At 29.4% G+C, this 15,644-nt stretch overlaps 1 protein-coding gene across 1 annotated transcript in view; it reads left to right on the plus strand.

The window, feature by feature from the left end:
• LOC133645046 (phospholipid-transporting ATPase ABCA1-like) overlaps positions 1-15,644 on the plus strand; it is a 116,919-nt gene that overhangs the window by 5,727 nt on the left and 95,548 nt on the right. Inside the window, exon 3 of the mRNA XM_062039836.1 lies at positions 15,542-15,635. Coding sequence (XP_061895820.1) covers positions 15,542-15,635 — 94 coding nt within the window. The remainder of the gene's footprint in view (positions 1-15,541; positions 15,636-15,644) is intronic.

Genomic DNA, 15,644 nt, shown 5'->3' on the forward strand with positions numbered 1-15,644 from the left:
TTTACAAGAAAAAGCTTAAAATGTTGGCAATTTTATGAAAAGAGTCGTCATTTTACTCGACAAAAGTCACAATTTAATGAGAAAACAATTTTTTTGGGCAATATTATAATAATAATCTGAATTTTACTTGGCACAATTATGACAAAATTCATAATTTTACTCAAAAAATGTCACTATTTTACAAGAACAAGAAAAAAATGGGCAATATTGTGATAAAAGTCAGAAAAATGCCTCCCTCTTTAGGACCAGCGTTTCTAGATATATAAAGAAGTGTATTTACAACATGAATAATATATACATACTATGAAAATATAAAAAAGCTTGTTGTGAAAAATGAGTTGGAATTTCACAAGAAAAAGGTCACAATTTCACAAGAAACACTTAGAATTTTGGCAGTATTATGATAAAAGTCATCATTTTACTCAACGCGAGTCAAAATTTGACAAGAAAAACTGAACATTTGTGCAACATTATGATAAAAGTTGGAATTTTACTCAATAACAGTCGCAATTTTAATAGAAAAAGCTTAAAATGTTGGCAATTTTATGATAAGGGTCGTAATTTTACTCGACAAAAGTCACCATTTTATAAGAAAACTTTAAAAATGTTGGCAATTTTATAATAATAATCGGAATTGTACCTTGCAAAATGATGACGTAAGTCATAATTTTACTCAAAAAATGTCACTATTTTACAAGAACAACAAAAAAATGGGCAATATTGTGATGAAAGTCAGAAAAATGCCTCCCTCATTAACACCAGCCTTTCTAGATATATAAAGAAGTGTATTTACAAAATGAATAATATATACATACTATGCAAATATAAAAAAGCTTGTTGTGAAAAATGAGTTGGAATTTCACAAGAAAAAGGTCACAATTTCACAAGAAAAACTTAGAATGTTGGCAGTGTTATGGTAAATGGTAAATGGGTCGTACTTGTATAGCGCTTTTCTACCTTTTTAAGGAACTCAAAGCGCTTTGACACTATTTTCCACATTCACCCATTCACACACACACATTCACACACTGATGGCGGGAGCTGCCATGCACGGCGCTAACCAGTCCCATCAGGAGCAAGGGTGAAGTGTCTTGCTCAAGGACACAACGGACGTGACTAGGATGGTAGAAGGTGGGGATTGAACCAGCAACCCTCAGATTGCTGGCACGGCCACTCTCCCAACTTCGCCACGCCGTCCCCGTTATAATAAAAGTCATCATTTTACTCAACGCAAGTCAAAATTTGACAAGAAAAACTGAGCATTTGTGCAATGTTATGATAAAAGTTGTAATTTTACTCAATAACAGTCGCAATTTTACAAGAAAAAGCTTAAAATGTTGGCAATTTTATGAAAAGAGTCGTCATTTTACTCAACAAAAGTCACAATTTAATAAGAAAACAATTTTTTTTGGGCAATATTATAATAATAATCTGAATTTTACTTGGCACAATTATGAAAAAATTCATAATTTTACTCAAAAAATGTCACTATTTTACAAGAACAACAAAAAAATGGGCAATATTGTGATAAAAGTCAGAAAAATGCCTCCCTCATTAGGACCAGCCTTTCTAGATATATAAAGAAGTGTATTTACAACATGAATAATATATACATACTATGCAAATATAAAAAAGCTTGTTGTGAAAAATGAGTTGGAATTTCACAAGAAACACTTAGAATTTTGGCAGTATTATGATAAAAGTCGTCATTTTACTCAACGCGAGTCAAAATTTGGCAAGAAAAACTGAACATTTGTGCAACATTATGATAAAAGTTGGAATTTTACTCAATAACAGTCGCAATTTTACAAGAAAAAGCTTAAAATGTTGGCAATTTTATGATAAGGGTCGTAATTTTACTCGACAAAAGTCACCATTTTATAAGAAAACTTTAAAAATGTTGGCAATTTTATAATAATAATCGGAATTGTACCTTGCAAAATGATGACGAAAGTCATAATTTTACTCAAAAAATGTCACTATTTTACAAGAACAACAAAAAAATGGGCAATATTGTGATGAAAGTCAGAAAAATGCCTCCCTCATTAAGACCAGCCTTTCTAGATATATAAAGAAGTGTATTTACAACATGAATAATATATACATACTATGCAAATATAAAAAAGCTTGTTGTGAAAAATGAGTTGGAATTTCACAAGAAAAACTTAGAATGTTGGCAGTGTTATAATAAAAGTCATAATTTTACTCAACGCAAGTCAAAATTTGACAAGAAAAACTGAACATTTGTGCAATGTTATGATAAAAGTTGTAATTTTACTCAATAACAGTCGCAATTTTACAAGAAAAAGCTTAAAATGTTGGCAATTTTATGAAAAGTCGTCATTTTACTCGACAAAAGTCACAATTTAATAAGAAAACAATTTTTTTTTGGCAATATTATAATAATAATCTGAATTTTACTTGGCACAATTATGACAAAATTCATAATTTTACTCAAAAAATGTCACTATTTTACAAGAACAACAAAAAAATGGGCAATATTGTGATAAAAGTCAGAAAAATGCCTCCCTCTTTAGGACCAGCCTTTCTAGATATATAAAGAAGTGTATTTACAACATGAATAATATATACATACTATGCAAATATAAAAAAGCTTGTTGTGAAAAATGAGTTGGAATTTCACAAGAAAAAGGTCACAATTTCACAAGAAACACTTAGAATTTTGGCAGTATTATGATAAAAGTCATCATTTTACTCAACGCGAGTCAAAATTTGGCAAGAAAAACTGAACATTTGTGCAACATTATGATAAAAGTTGGAATTTTACTCAATAACAGTCGCAATTTTACAAGAAAAAGCTTAAAATGTTGGCAATTTTATGATAAGGGTCGTAATTTTACTCGACAAAAGTCACCATTTTATAAGAAAACTTTAAAAATGTTGGCAATTTTATAATAATAATCGGAATTGTACCTTGCAAAATGATGACGAAAGTCATAATTTTACTCAAAAAATGTCACTATTTTACAAGAACAACAAAAAAATGGGCAATATTGTGATGAAAGTCAGAAAAATGCCTCCCTCATTAAGACCAGCCTTTCTAGATATATAAAGAAGTGTATTTACAAAATTAATAATATATACATACTATGAAAATATAAAAAAGCTTGTTGTGAAAAATGAGTTGGAATTTCACAAGAAAAAGGTCACAATTTCACAAGAAAAACTTAGTATGTTGGCAGTGTTATAATAAAAGTCATCATTTTACTCAACGCAAGTCAAAATTTGACAAGAAAAACTGAGCATTTGTGCAATGTTATGATAAAAGTTGTAATTTTACTCAATAACAGTCGCAATTTTACAAGAAAAAGCTTAAAATGTTGGCAATTTTATGATAAGGGTCGTCATTTTACTCGACAAAAGTCACCATTTTATAAGAAAACTTTAAAAATGTTGGCAATTTTATAATAATAATCGGAATTGTACCTTGCAAAATGATGACGAAAGTCATAATTTTACTCAAAAAATGTCACTATTTTACAAGAACAACAAAAAAATGGGCAATATTGTGATGAAAGTCAGAAAAATGCCTCCCTCTTTAGGACCAGCCTTTCTAGATATATAAAGAAGTGTATTTACAACATGAATAATATATACATACTATGAAAATATAAAAAAGCTTGTTGTGAAAAATGAGTTGGAATTTCACAAGAAAAAGGTCACAATTTCACAAGAAACACTTAGAATGTTGGCAGTATTATGATAAAAGTCATCATTTTACTCAACGCGAGTCAAAATTTGACAAGAAAAACGGAACATTTGTGCAATATTATGATAAAAGTTGGAATTTTACTCAATAACAGTCGCAATTTTACTCAATAACAGTCGCAATTTTACTCTAACAGTCGCAATTTTACAAGAAAAAGCTTAAAATGTTGGCAATTTTATGAAAAGAGTCGTCATTTTACTCGACAAAAGTCACAATTTAATAAGAAAACAATTTTTTTTTGGCAATATTATAATAATAATCTGAATTTTACTTGGCACAATTATGACAAAATTCATAATTTTACTCAAAAAATGTCACTATTTTACAAGAACAACAAAAAAAAGGGCAATATTGTGATGAAAGTCAGAAAAATGCCTCCCTCTTTAGGACCAGCCTTTCTAGATATATAAAGAAGTGTATTTACAACATGAATAATATATACATACTATGCAAATATAAAAAAGCTTGTTGTGAAAAATGAGTTGGAATTTCACAAGAAAAACTTAGAATGTTGGCAGTGTTATAATAAAAGTCATAATTTTACTCTACGCAAGTCAAAATTTGACAAGAAAAACTGAACATTTGTGCAATGTTATGATAAAAGTTGTAATTTTACTCAATAACAGTCGCAATTTTACAAGAAAAAGCTTAAAATGTTGGCAATTTTATGAAAAGAGTCGTCATTTTACTCGACAAAAGTCACAATTTAATGAGAAAACAATTTTTTTGGGCAATATTATAATAATAATCTGAATTTTACTTGGCACAATTATGACAAAATTCATAATTTTACTCAAAAAATGTCACTATTTTACAAGAACAAGAAAAAAATGGGCAATATTGTGATAAAAGTCAGAAAAATGCCTCCCTCTTTAGGACCAGCGTTTCTAGATATATAAAGAAGTGTATTTACAACATGAATAATATATACATACTATGAAAATATAAAAAAGCTTGTTGTGAAAAATGAGTTGGAATTTCACAAGAAAAAGGTCACAATTTCACAAGAAACACTTAGAATTTTGGCAGTATTATGATAAAAGTCATCATTTTACTCAACGCGAGTCAAAATTTGACAAGAAAAACTGAACATTTGTGCAACATTATGATAAAAGTTGGAATTTTACTCAATAACAGTCGCAATTTTAATAGAAAAAGCTTAAAATGTTGGCAATTTTATGATAAGGGTCGTAATTTTACTCGACAAAAGTCACCATTTTATAAGAAAACTTTAAAAATGTTGGCAATTTTATAATAATAATCGGAATTGTACCTTGCAAAATGATGACGTAAGTCATAATTTTACTCAAAAAATGTCACTATTTTACAAGAACAACAAAAAAATGGGCAATATTGTGATGAAAGTCAGAAAAATGCCTCCCTCATTAACACCAGCCTTTCTAGATATATAAAGAAGTGTATTTACAAAATGAATAATATATACATACTATGCAAATATAAAAAAGCTTGTTGTGAAAAATGAGTTGGAATTTCACAAGAAAAAGGTCACAATTTCACAAGAAAAACTTAGAATGTTGGCAGTGTTATGGTAAATGGTAAATGGGTCGTACTTGTATAGCGCTTTTCTACCTTTTTAAGGAACTCAAAGCGCTTTGACACTATTTTCCACATTCACCCATTCACACACACACATTCACACACTGATGGCGGGAGCTGCCATGCACGGCGCTAACCAGTCCCATCAGGAGCAAGGGTGAAGTGTCTTGCTCAAGGACACAACGGACGTGACTAGGATGGTAGAAGGTGGGGATTGAACCAGCAACCCTCAGATTGCTGGCACGGCCACTCTCCCAACTTCGCCACGCCGTCCCCGTTATAATAAAAGTCATCATTTTACTCAACGCAAGTCAAAATTTGACAAGAAAAACTGAGCATTTGTGCAATGTTATGATAAAAGTTGTAATTTTACTCAATAACAGTCGCAATTTTACAAGAAAAAGCTTAAAATGTTGGCAATTTTATGAAAAGAGTCGTCATTTTACTCAACAAAAGTCACAATTTAATAAGAAAACAATTTTTTTTGGGCAATATTATAATAATAATCTGAATTTTACTTGGCACAATTATGAAAAAATTCATAATTTTACTCAAAAAATGTCACTATTTTACAAGAACAACAAAAAAATGGGCAATATTGTGATAAAAGTCAGAAAAATGCCTCCCTCATTAGGACCAGCCTTTCTAGATATATAAAGAAGTGTATTTACAACATGAATAATATATACATACTATGCAAATATAAAAAAGCTTGTTGTGAAAAATGAGTTGGAATTTCACAAGAAACACTTAGAATTTTGGCAGTATTATGATAAAAGTCGTCATTTTACTCAACGCGAGTCAAAATTTGGCAAGAAAAACTGAACATTTGTGCAACATTATGATAAAAGTTGGAATTTTACTCAATAACAGTCGCAATTTTACAAGAAAAAGCTTAAAATGTTGGCAATTTTATGATAAGGGTCGTAATTTTACTCGACAAAAGTCACCATTTTATAAGAAAACTTTAAAAATGTTGGCAATTTTATAATAATAATCGGAATTGTACCTTGCAAAATGATGACGAAAGTCATAATTTTACTCAAAAAATGTCACTATTTTACAAGAACAACAAAAAAATGGGCAATATTGTGATGAAAGTCAGAAAAATGCCTCCCTCATTAAGACCAGCCTTTCTAGATATATAAAGAAGTGTATTTACAACATGAATAATATATACATACTATGCAAATATAAAAAAGCTTGTTGTGAAAAATGAGTTGGAATTTCACAAGAAAAACTTAGAATGTTGGCAGTGTTATAATAAAAGTCATAATTTTACTCAACGCAAGTCAAAATTTGACAAGAAAAACTGAACATTTGTGCAATGTTATGATAAAAGTTGTAATTTTACTCAATAACAGTCGCAATTTTACAAGAAAAAGCTTAAAATGTTGGCAATTTTATGAAAAGTCGTCATTTTACTCGACAAAAGTCACAATTTAATAAGAAAACAATTTTTTTTTGGCAATATTATAATAATAATCTGAATTTTACTTGGCACAATTATGACAAAATTCATAATTTTACTCAAAAAATGTCACTATTTTACAAGAACAACAAAAAAATGGGCAATATTGTGATAAAAGTCAGAAAAATGCCTCCCTCTTTAGGACCAGCCTTTCTAGATATATAAAGAAGTGTATTTACAACATGAATAATATATACATACTATGCAAATATAAAAAAGCTTGTTGTGAAAAATGAGTTGGAATTTCACAAGAAAAAGGTCACAATTTCACAAGAAACACTTAGAATTTTGGCAGTATTATGATAAAAGTCATCATTTTACTCAACGCGAGTCAAAATTTGGCAAGAAAAACTGAACATTTGTGCAACATTATGATAAAAGTTGGAATTTTACTCAATAACAGTCGCAATTTTACAAGAAAAAGCTTAAAATGTTGGCAATTTTATGATAAGGGTCGTAATTTTACTCGACAAAAGTCACCATTTTATAAGAAAACTTTAAAAATGTTGGCAATTTTATAATAATAATCGGAATTGTACCTTGCAAAATGATGACGAAAGTCATAATTTTACTCAAAAAATGTCACTATTTTACAAGAACAACAAAAAAATGGGCAATATTGTGATGAAAGTCAGAAAAATGCCTCCCTCATTAAGACCAGCCTTTCTAGATATATAAAGAAGTGTATTTACAAAATTAATAATATATACATACTATGAAAATATAAAAAAGCTTGTTGTGAAAAATGAGTTGGAATTTCACAAGAAAAAGGTCACAATTTCACAAGAAAAACTTAGTATGTTGGCAGTGTTATAATAAAAGTCATCATTTTACTCAACGCAAGTCAAAATTTGACAAGAAAAACTGAGCATTTGTGCAATGTTATGATAAAAGTTGTAATTTTACTCAATAACAGTCGCAATTTTACAAGAAAAAGCTTAAAATGTTGGCAATTTTATGATAAGGGTCGTCATTTTACTCGACAAAAGTCACCATTTTATAAGAAAACTTTAAAAATGTTGGCAATTTTATAATAATAATCGGAATTGTACCTTGCAAAATGATGACGAAAGTCATAATTTTACTCAAAAAATGTCACTATTTTACAAGAACAACAAAAAAATGGGCAATATTGTGATGAAAGTCAGAAAAATGCCTCCCTCTTTAGGACCAGCCTTTCTAGATATATAAAGAAGTGTATTTACAACATGAATAATATATACATACTATGAAAATATAAAAAAGCTTGTTGTGAAAAATGAGTTGGAATTTCACAAGAAAAAGGTCACAATTTCACAAGAAACACTTAGAATGTTGGCAGTATTATGATAAAAGTCATCATTTTACTCAACGCGAGTCAAAATTTGACAAGAAAAACGGAACATTTGTGCAATATTATGATAAAAGTTGGAATTTTACTCAATAACAGTCGCAATTTTACTCAATAACAGTCGCAATTTTACTCTAACAGTCGCAATTTTACAAGAAAAAGCTTAAAATGTTGGCAATTTTATGAAAAGAGTCGTCATTTTACTCGACAAAAGTCACAATTTAATAAGAAAACAATTTTTTTTTGGCAATATTATAATAATAATCTGAATTTTACTTGGCACAATTATGACAAAATTCATAATTTTACTCAAAAAATGTCACTATTTTACAAGAACAACAAAAAAAAGGGCAATATTGTGATGAAAGTCAGAAAAATGCCTCCCTCTTTAGGACCAGCCTTTCTAGATGTATAAAGAAGTGTATTTACAACATGAATAATATATACATACTATGCAAATATAAAAAAGCTTGTTGTGAAAAATGAGTTGGAATTTCACAAGAAAAACTTAGAATGTTGGCAGTATTATGATAAAAGTCGTCATTTTACTCAACGCAAGTCAAAATTTGACAAGAAAGACTGAACATTTGTGCAATGTTATGATAAAAGTTGGAATTTTACTCAATAACAGTCGCAATTTTACAAGAAAAAGCTTAAAATGTTGGCAATTTTATGAAAAGAGTCATCATTTTACTCGACAAAAGTCACAATTTAATAAGAAAACAAATTTTTTTGGGCAATATTATAATAATAATCTGAATTTTACTTGGCACAATTATGACAAAATTCATAATTTTACTCAAAAAATGTCACTATTTTACAAGAACAACAAAAAAATGGGCAATATTGTGATGAAAGTCAGAAAAATGCCTCCCTCATTAAGACCAGCCTTTCTAGATATATAAAGAAGTGTATTTACAACATGAATAATATATACATACTATGCAAATATAAAAAAGCTTGTTGTGAAAAATGAGTTGGAATTTCACAAGAAAAACTTAGAATGTTGGCAGTGTTATAATAAAAGTCATAATTTTACTCAACGCAAGTCAAAATTTGACAAGAAAAACTGAACATTTGTGCAATGTTATGATAAAAGTTGTAATTTTACTCAATAACAGTCGCAATTTTACAAGAAAAAGCTTAAAATGTTGGCAATTTTATGAAAAGTCGTCATTTTACTCGACAAAAGTCACAATTTAATAAGAAAACAATTTTTTTTTGGCAATATTATAATAATAATCTGAATTTTACTTGGCACAATTATGACAAAATTCATAATTTTACTCAAAAAATGTCACTATTTTACAAGAACAACAAAAAAATGGGCAATATTGTGATAAAAGTCAGAAAAATGCCTCCCTCTTTAGGACCAGCCTTTCTAGATATATAAAGAAGTGTATTTACAACATGAATAATATATACATACTATGCAAATATAAAAAAGCTTGTTGTGAAAAATGAGTTGGAATTTCACAAGAAAAAGGTCACAATTTCACAAGAAACACTTAGAATTTTGGCAGTATTATGATAAAAGTCATCATTTTACTCAACGCGAGTCAAAATTTGGCAAGAAAAACTGAACATTTGTGCAACATTATGATAAAAGTTGGAATTTTACTCAATAACAGTCGCAATTTTACAAGAAAAAGCTTAAAATGTTGGCAATTTTATGATAAGGGTCGTAATTTTACTCGACAAAAGTCACCATTTTATAAGAAAACTTTAAAAATGTTGGCAATTTTATAATAATAATCGGAATTGTACCTTGCAAAATGATGACGAAAGTCATAATTTTACTCAAAAAATGTCACTATTTTACAAGAACAACAAAAAAATGGGCAATATTGTGATGAAAGTCAGAAAAATGCCTCCCTCATTAAGACCAGCCTTTCTAGATATATAAAGAAGTGTATTTACAAAATTAATAATATATACATACTATGAAAATATAAAAAAGCTTGTTGTGAAAAATGAGTTGGAATTTCACAAGAAAAAGGTCACAATTTCACAAGAAAAACTTAGTATGTTGGCAGTGTTATAATAAAAGTCATCATTTTACTCAACGCAAGTCAAAATTTGACAAGAAAAACTGAGCATTTGTGCAATGTTATGATAAAAGTTGTAATTTTACTCAATAACAGTCGCAATTTTACAAGAAAAAGCTTAAAATGTTGGCAATTTTATGATAAGGGTCGTCATTTTACTCGACAAAAGTCACCATTTTATAAGAAAACTTTAAAAATGTTGGCAATTTTATAATAATAATCGGAATTGTACCTTGCAAAATGATGACGAAAGTCATAATTTTACTCAAAAAATGTCACTATTTTACAAGAACAACAAAAAAATGGGCAATATTGTGATGAAAGTCAGAAAAATGCCTCCCTCTTTAGGACCAGCCTTTCTAGATATATAAAGAAGTGTATTTACAACATGAATAATATATACATACTATGAAAATATAAAAAAGCTTGTTGTGAAAAATGAGTTGGAATTTCACAAGAAAAAGGTCACAATTTCACAAGAAACACTTAGAATGTTGGCAGTATTATGATAAAAGTCATCATTTTACTCAACGCGAGTCAAAATTTGACAAGAAAAACGGAACATTTGTGCAATATTATGATAAAAGTTGGAATTTTACTCAATAACAGTCGCAATTTTACTCAATAACAGTCGCAATTTTACTCTAACAGTCGCAATTTTACAAGAAAAAGCTTAAAATGTTGGCAATTTTATGAAAAGAGTCGTCATTTTACTCGACAAAAGTCACAATTTAATAAGAAAACAATTTTTTTTTGGCAATATTATAATAATAATCTGAATTTTACTTGGCACAATTATGACAAAATTCATAATTTTACTCAAAAAATGTCACTATTTTACAAGAACAACAAAAAAAAGGGCAATATTGTGATGAAAGTCAGAAAAATGCCTCCCTCTTTAGGACCAGCCTTTCTAGATATATAAAGAAGTGTATTTACAACATGAATAATATATACATACTATGCAAATATAAAAAAGCTTGTTGTGAAAAATGAGTTGGAATTTCACAAGAAAAACTTAGAATGTTGGCAGTATTATGATAAGCAGTATTATGATAAAAGTCATCATTTTACTCAACGCAAGTCAAAATTTGACAAGAAAGACTGAACATTTGTGCAATGTTATGATAAAAGTTGGAATTTTACTCAATAACAGTCGCAATTTTACAAGAAAAAGCTTAAAATGTTGGCAATTTTATGAAAAGAGTCATCATTTTACTCGACAAAAGTCACAATTTAATAAGAAAACAAATTTTTTTGGGCAATATTATAATAATAATCTGAATTTTACTTGGCACAATTATGACAAAATTCATAATTTTACTCAAAAAATGTCACTATTTTACAAGAACAACAAAAAAATGGGCAATATTGTGATGAAAGTCAGAAAAATGCCTCCCTCATTAAGACCAGCCTTTCTAGATATATAAAGAAGTGTATTTACAACATGAATAATATATACATACTATGCAAATATAAAAAAGCTTGTTGTGAAAAATGAGTTGGAATTTCACAAGAAAAACTTAGAATGTTGGCAGTGTTATAATAAAAGTCATAATTTTACTCAACGCAAGTCAAAATTTGACAAGAAAAACTGAACATTTGTGCAATATTATGATAAAAGTTGTAATTTTACTCAATAACAGTCGCAATTTTACAAGAAAAAGCTTAAAATGTTGGCAATTTTATGAAAAGTCGTCATTTTACTCGACAAAAGTCACAATTTAATAAGAAAACAATTTTTTTTTGGCAATATTATAATAATAATCTGAATTTTACTTGGCACAATTATGACAAAATTCATAATTTTACTCAAAAAATGTCACTATTTTACAAGAACAACAAAAAAATGGGCAATATTGTGATAAAAGTCAGAAAAATGCCTCCCTCTTTAGGACCAGCCTTTCTAGATATATAAAGAAGTGTATTTACAACATGAATAATATATACATACTATGCAAATATAAAAAAGCTTGTTGTGAAAAATGAGTTGGAATTTCACAAGAAAAAGGTCACAATTTCACAAGAAACACTTAGAATTTTGGCAGTATTATGATAAAAGTCATCATTTTACTCAACGCGAGTCAAAATTTGACAAGAAAAACTGAACATTTGTGCAACATTATGATAAAAGTTGGAATTTTACTCAATAACAGTCGCAATTTTACAAGAAAAAGCTTAAAATGTTGGCAATTTTATGATAAGGGTCGTCATTTTACTCGACAAAAGTCACCATTTTATAAGAAAACTTTAAAAATGTTGGCAATTTTATAATAATAATCGGAATTGTACCTTGCAAAATGATGACGAAAGTCATAATTTTACTCAAAAAATGTCACTATTTTACAAGAACAACAAAAAAATGGGCAATATTGTGATGAAAGTCAGAAAAATGCCTCCCTCATTAAGACCAGCCTTTCTAGATATATAAAGAAGTGTATTTACAACATGAATAATATATACAAACTATGAAAATATAAAAAAGCTTGTTGTGAAAAATGAGTTGGAATTTCACAAGAAAAAGGTCACAATTTCACAAGAAAAACTTAGTATGTTGGCAGTGTTATAATAAAAGTCATCATTTTACTCAACGCAAGTCAAAATTTGACAAGAAAAACTGAGCATTTGTGCAATGTTATGATAAAAGTTGTAATTTTACTCAATAACAGTCGCAATTTTACAAGAAAAAGCTTAAAATTTTGGCAATTTTATGAAAAGAGTCATCATTTTACTCAACAAAAGTCACAATTTAATAAGAAAACAAATTTTTTTGGGCAATATTATAATAATAATCTGAATTTTACTTGGCACAATTATGACAAAATTAATAATTTTACTCAAAAAATGTCACTATTTTACAAGAACAACAAAAAAATGGGCAATATTGTGTTAAAAGTCAGAAAAATGCCTCCCTCATTAGGACCAGATATATAAAGAAGTGTATTTACAACATGAATAATATATACATACTATGCAAATATAAAAAAGCTTGTTGTGAAAAATGAGTTGGAATTTCACAAGAAACACTTAGAATGTTGGCAGTATTATGATAAAAGTCGTCATTTTACTAAACGCGAGTCAAAATTTGACAAGAAAAATGGAACATTTGTGCAATATTATGATAAAAGTTGGAATTTTACTCAATAACAGTCGCAATTTTACAAGAAAAAGCTTAAAATTTTGGCAATTTTATGGTAAGGGTCGTAATTTTACACGACAAAAGTCACCATTTTATAAGAAAACTTTAAAAATGTTGGCAATTTTATAATAATAATCGGAATTGTACCTTGCAAAATGATGACGAAAGTCATAATTTTACTCAAAAAAATGTCACTATTTTACAAGAACAACAAAAAAATGGGCAATATTGTGATGAAAGTCAGAAAAATGCCTCCCTCTTTAGGACCAGCCTTTCTAGATATATAAAGAAGTGTATTTACAAAATTAATAATATATACATACTATGCAAATATAAAAAAGCTTGTTATGAAAAATGAGTTGGAATTTCACAAGAAAAAGGTCACAATTTCACAAGAAACACTTAGAATGTTGGCAGTGTTATAATAAAAGTCATAATTTTACTCAACGCGAGTCAAAATTTGACAAGAAAAACTGAACATTTGTGCAACATTATGATAAAAGTTGGAATTGGCAATTTTATGATAAGGGTCGTCATTTTACTCGACGAAAGTCACAATTTTATAAGAAAACTTTAAAAATGTTGGCAATATTATAATAATAATCGGAATTGTACCTTGCAAAATGATGACAAAAGTCATAATTTTACTCAAAAAATGTCACTATTTTACAAGAATAACAAAAAAAGTTGGTCATATTGTGATAAAAGTCAGAATTTTATATGACAAATGTCACCATTTTGCATTAAAAAGTAATAATTTTACATAAAAAAAGTAATAATTTTACGAGAAAATATTGCAATATTACAGAAACAGAAAAAATATGAGAAATTGTTCCCAATTTTATAAGAAAAAAGTCGACACATTGTGAGAAAAAGACTGCTTTTAGTTCAATTGTTGTTTTTTAAATGTTTTGTTTGTAATTGTTTTTTAATCTTCATTATTTACTTCAAGTTATTACAGTATGTCTCTATATACATATTTATTGATGTTTTTAATTAATTTTGGCCAAAGGGGGCGCATTTCATTTTCTTACACACACTTGTTATTTCATATGTTGACCAGAGGGGAAGCACTTCACATTTCTTACACACACTTGTTATTTCATATGTTGACTAGAGGGGAAGCACTTCACATTTCGTACACACACTTGTTATTTCATATGTTGACCAGAGGGGAAGCACTTCACATTTCTTACACACACTTGTTATTTCATATGTTGACTAGAGGGGAAGCACTTCACATTTCGTACACACACTTGTTATTTCATATGTTGACCAGAGGGGAAGCACTTCACATTTCGTACACACACTTGTTATTTCATATGTTGACTAGAGGGGAAGCACTTCACATTTCGTACACACACTTGTTATTTCATATGTTGACCAGAGGGGAAGCACTTCACATTTCGTACACACGCTTGTTATTTCATATGTTGACCAGAGGGGAAGCACTTCACATTTCGTACACACACTTGTTATTTCATATGTTGACTAGAGGGGAAGCACTTCACATTTCGTACACACACTTGTTATTTCATATGTTGACCAGAGGGGAAGCACTTCACATTTCTTACACACACTTGTTATTTCATATGTTGACCAGAGGGGAAGCACTTCACATTTCTTACACACACTTGTTATTTCATATGTTGACTAGAGGGGAAGCACTTCACATTTCGTACACACACTTGTTATTTCATATGTTGACCAGAGGGGAAGCACTTCACATTTCTTACACACACTTGTTATTTCATATGTTGACCAGAGGGGAAGCACTTCACATTTCGTACACACACTTGTTATTTCATATGTTGACCAGAGGGGAAGCACTTCACATTTCGTACACACACTTGTTATTTCATATGTTGACCAGAGGGGAAGCACTTCACATTTCGTACACACACTTGTTATTTCATATGTTGACTAGAGGGGAAGCACTTCACATTTCGTACACACACTTGTTATTTCCTATGTTGACCAGAGGGGGAGCACTTTTAAAAGCGACACACAGTCAATGTGAAAAATCCCTCCTTTTTGGGAGCACCCTCATGTTGATAGATGTCACCACCAAATGAGACATTGTCTATTAGATGCAATGTTATTGATTTATGTCATCACTTGTTCACACCTCCTCATATGGAAGATACTTTTCCTTCTTCATGTCTCAAGAAGGGTAGAAATACAAGAACACACACAATGAAATATGAATGTTTAGTCATGAGGTGAAAGGTCATGTCAGAGATTGTAAATAAGGTTGATGTTGCAGCTCCAACTGCTGGTGGAGATCATCTGGCCGCTCCTCATCTTCTTCATCCTCATCGCCGTGCGACTCAGTTACCCGCCCTACGAGCAACATGAGTGTGAGTGCA

Source organism: Entelurus aequoreus, linkage group LG28 (genome assembly GCF_033978785.1).
Source record: "Entelurus aequoreus isolate RoL-2023_Sb linkage group LG28, RoL_Eaeq_v1.1, whole genome shotgun sequence".
Classification (NCBI taxonomy): domain Eukaryota; kingdom Metazoa; phylum Chordata; class Actinopteri; order Syngnathiformes; family Syngnathidae; genus Entelurus; species Entelurus aequoreus.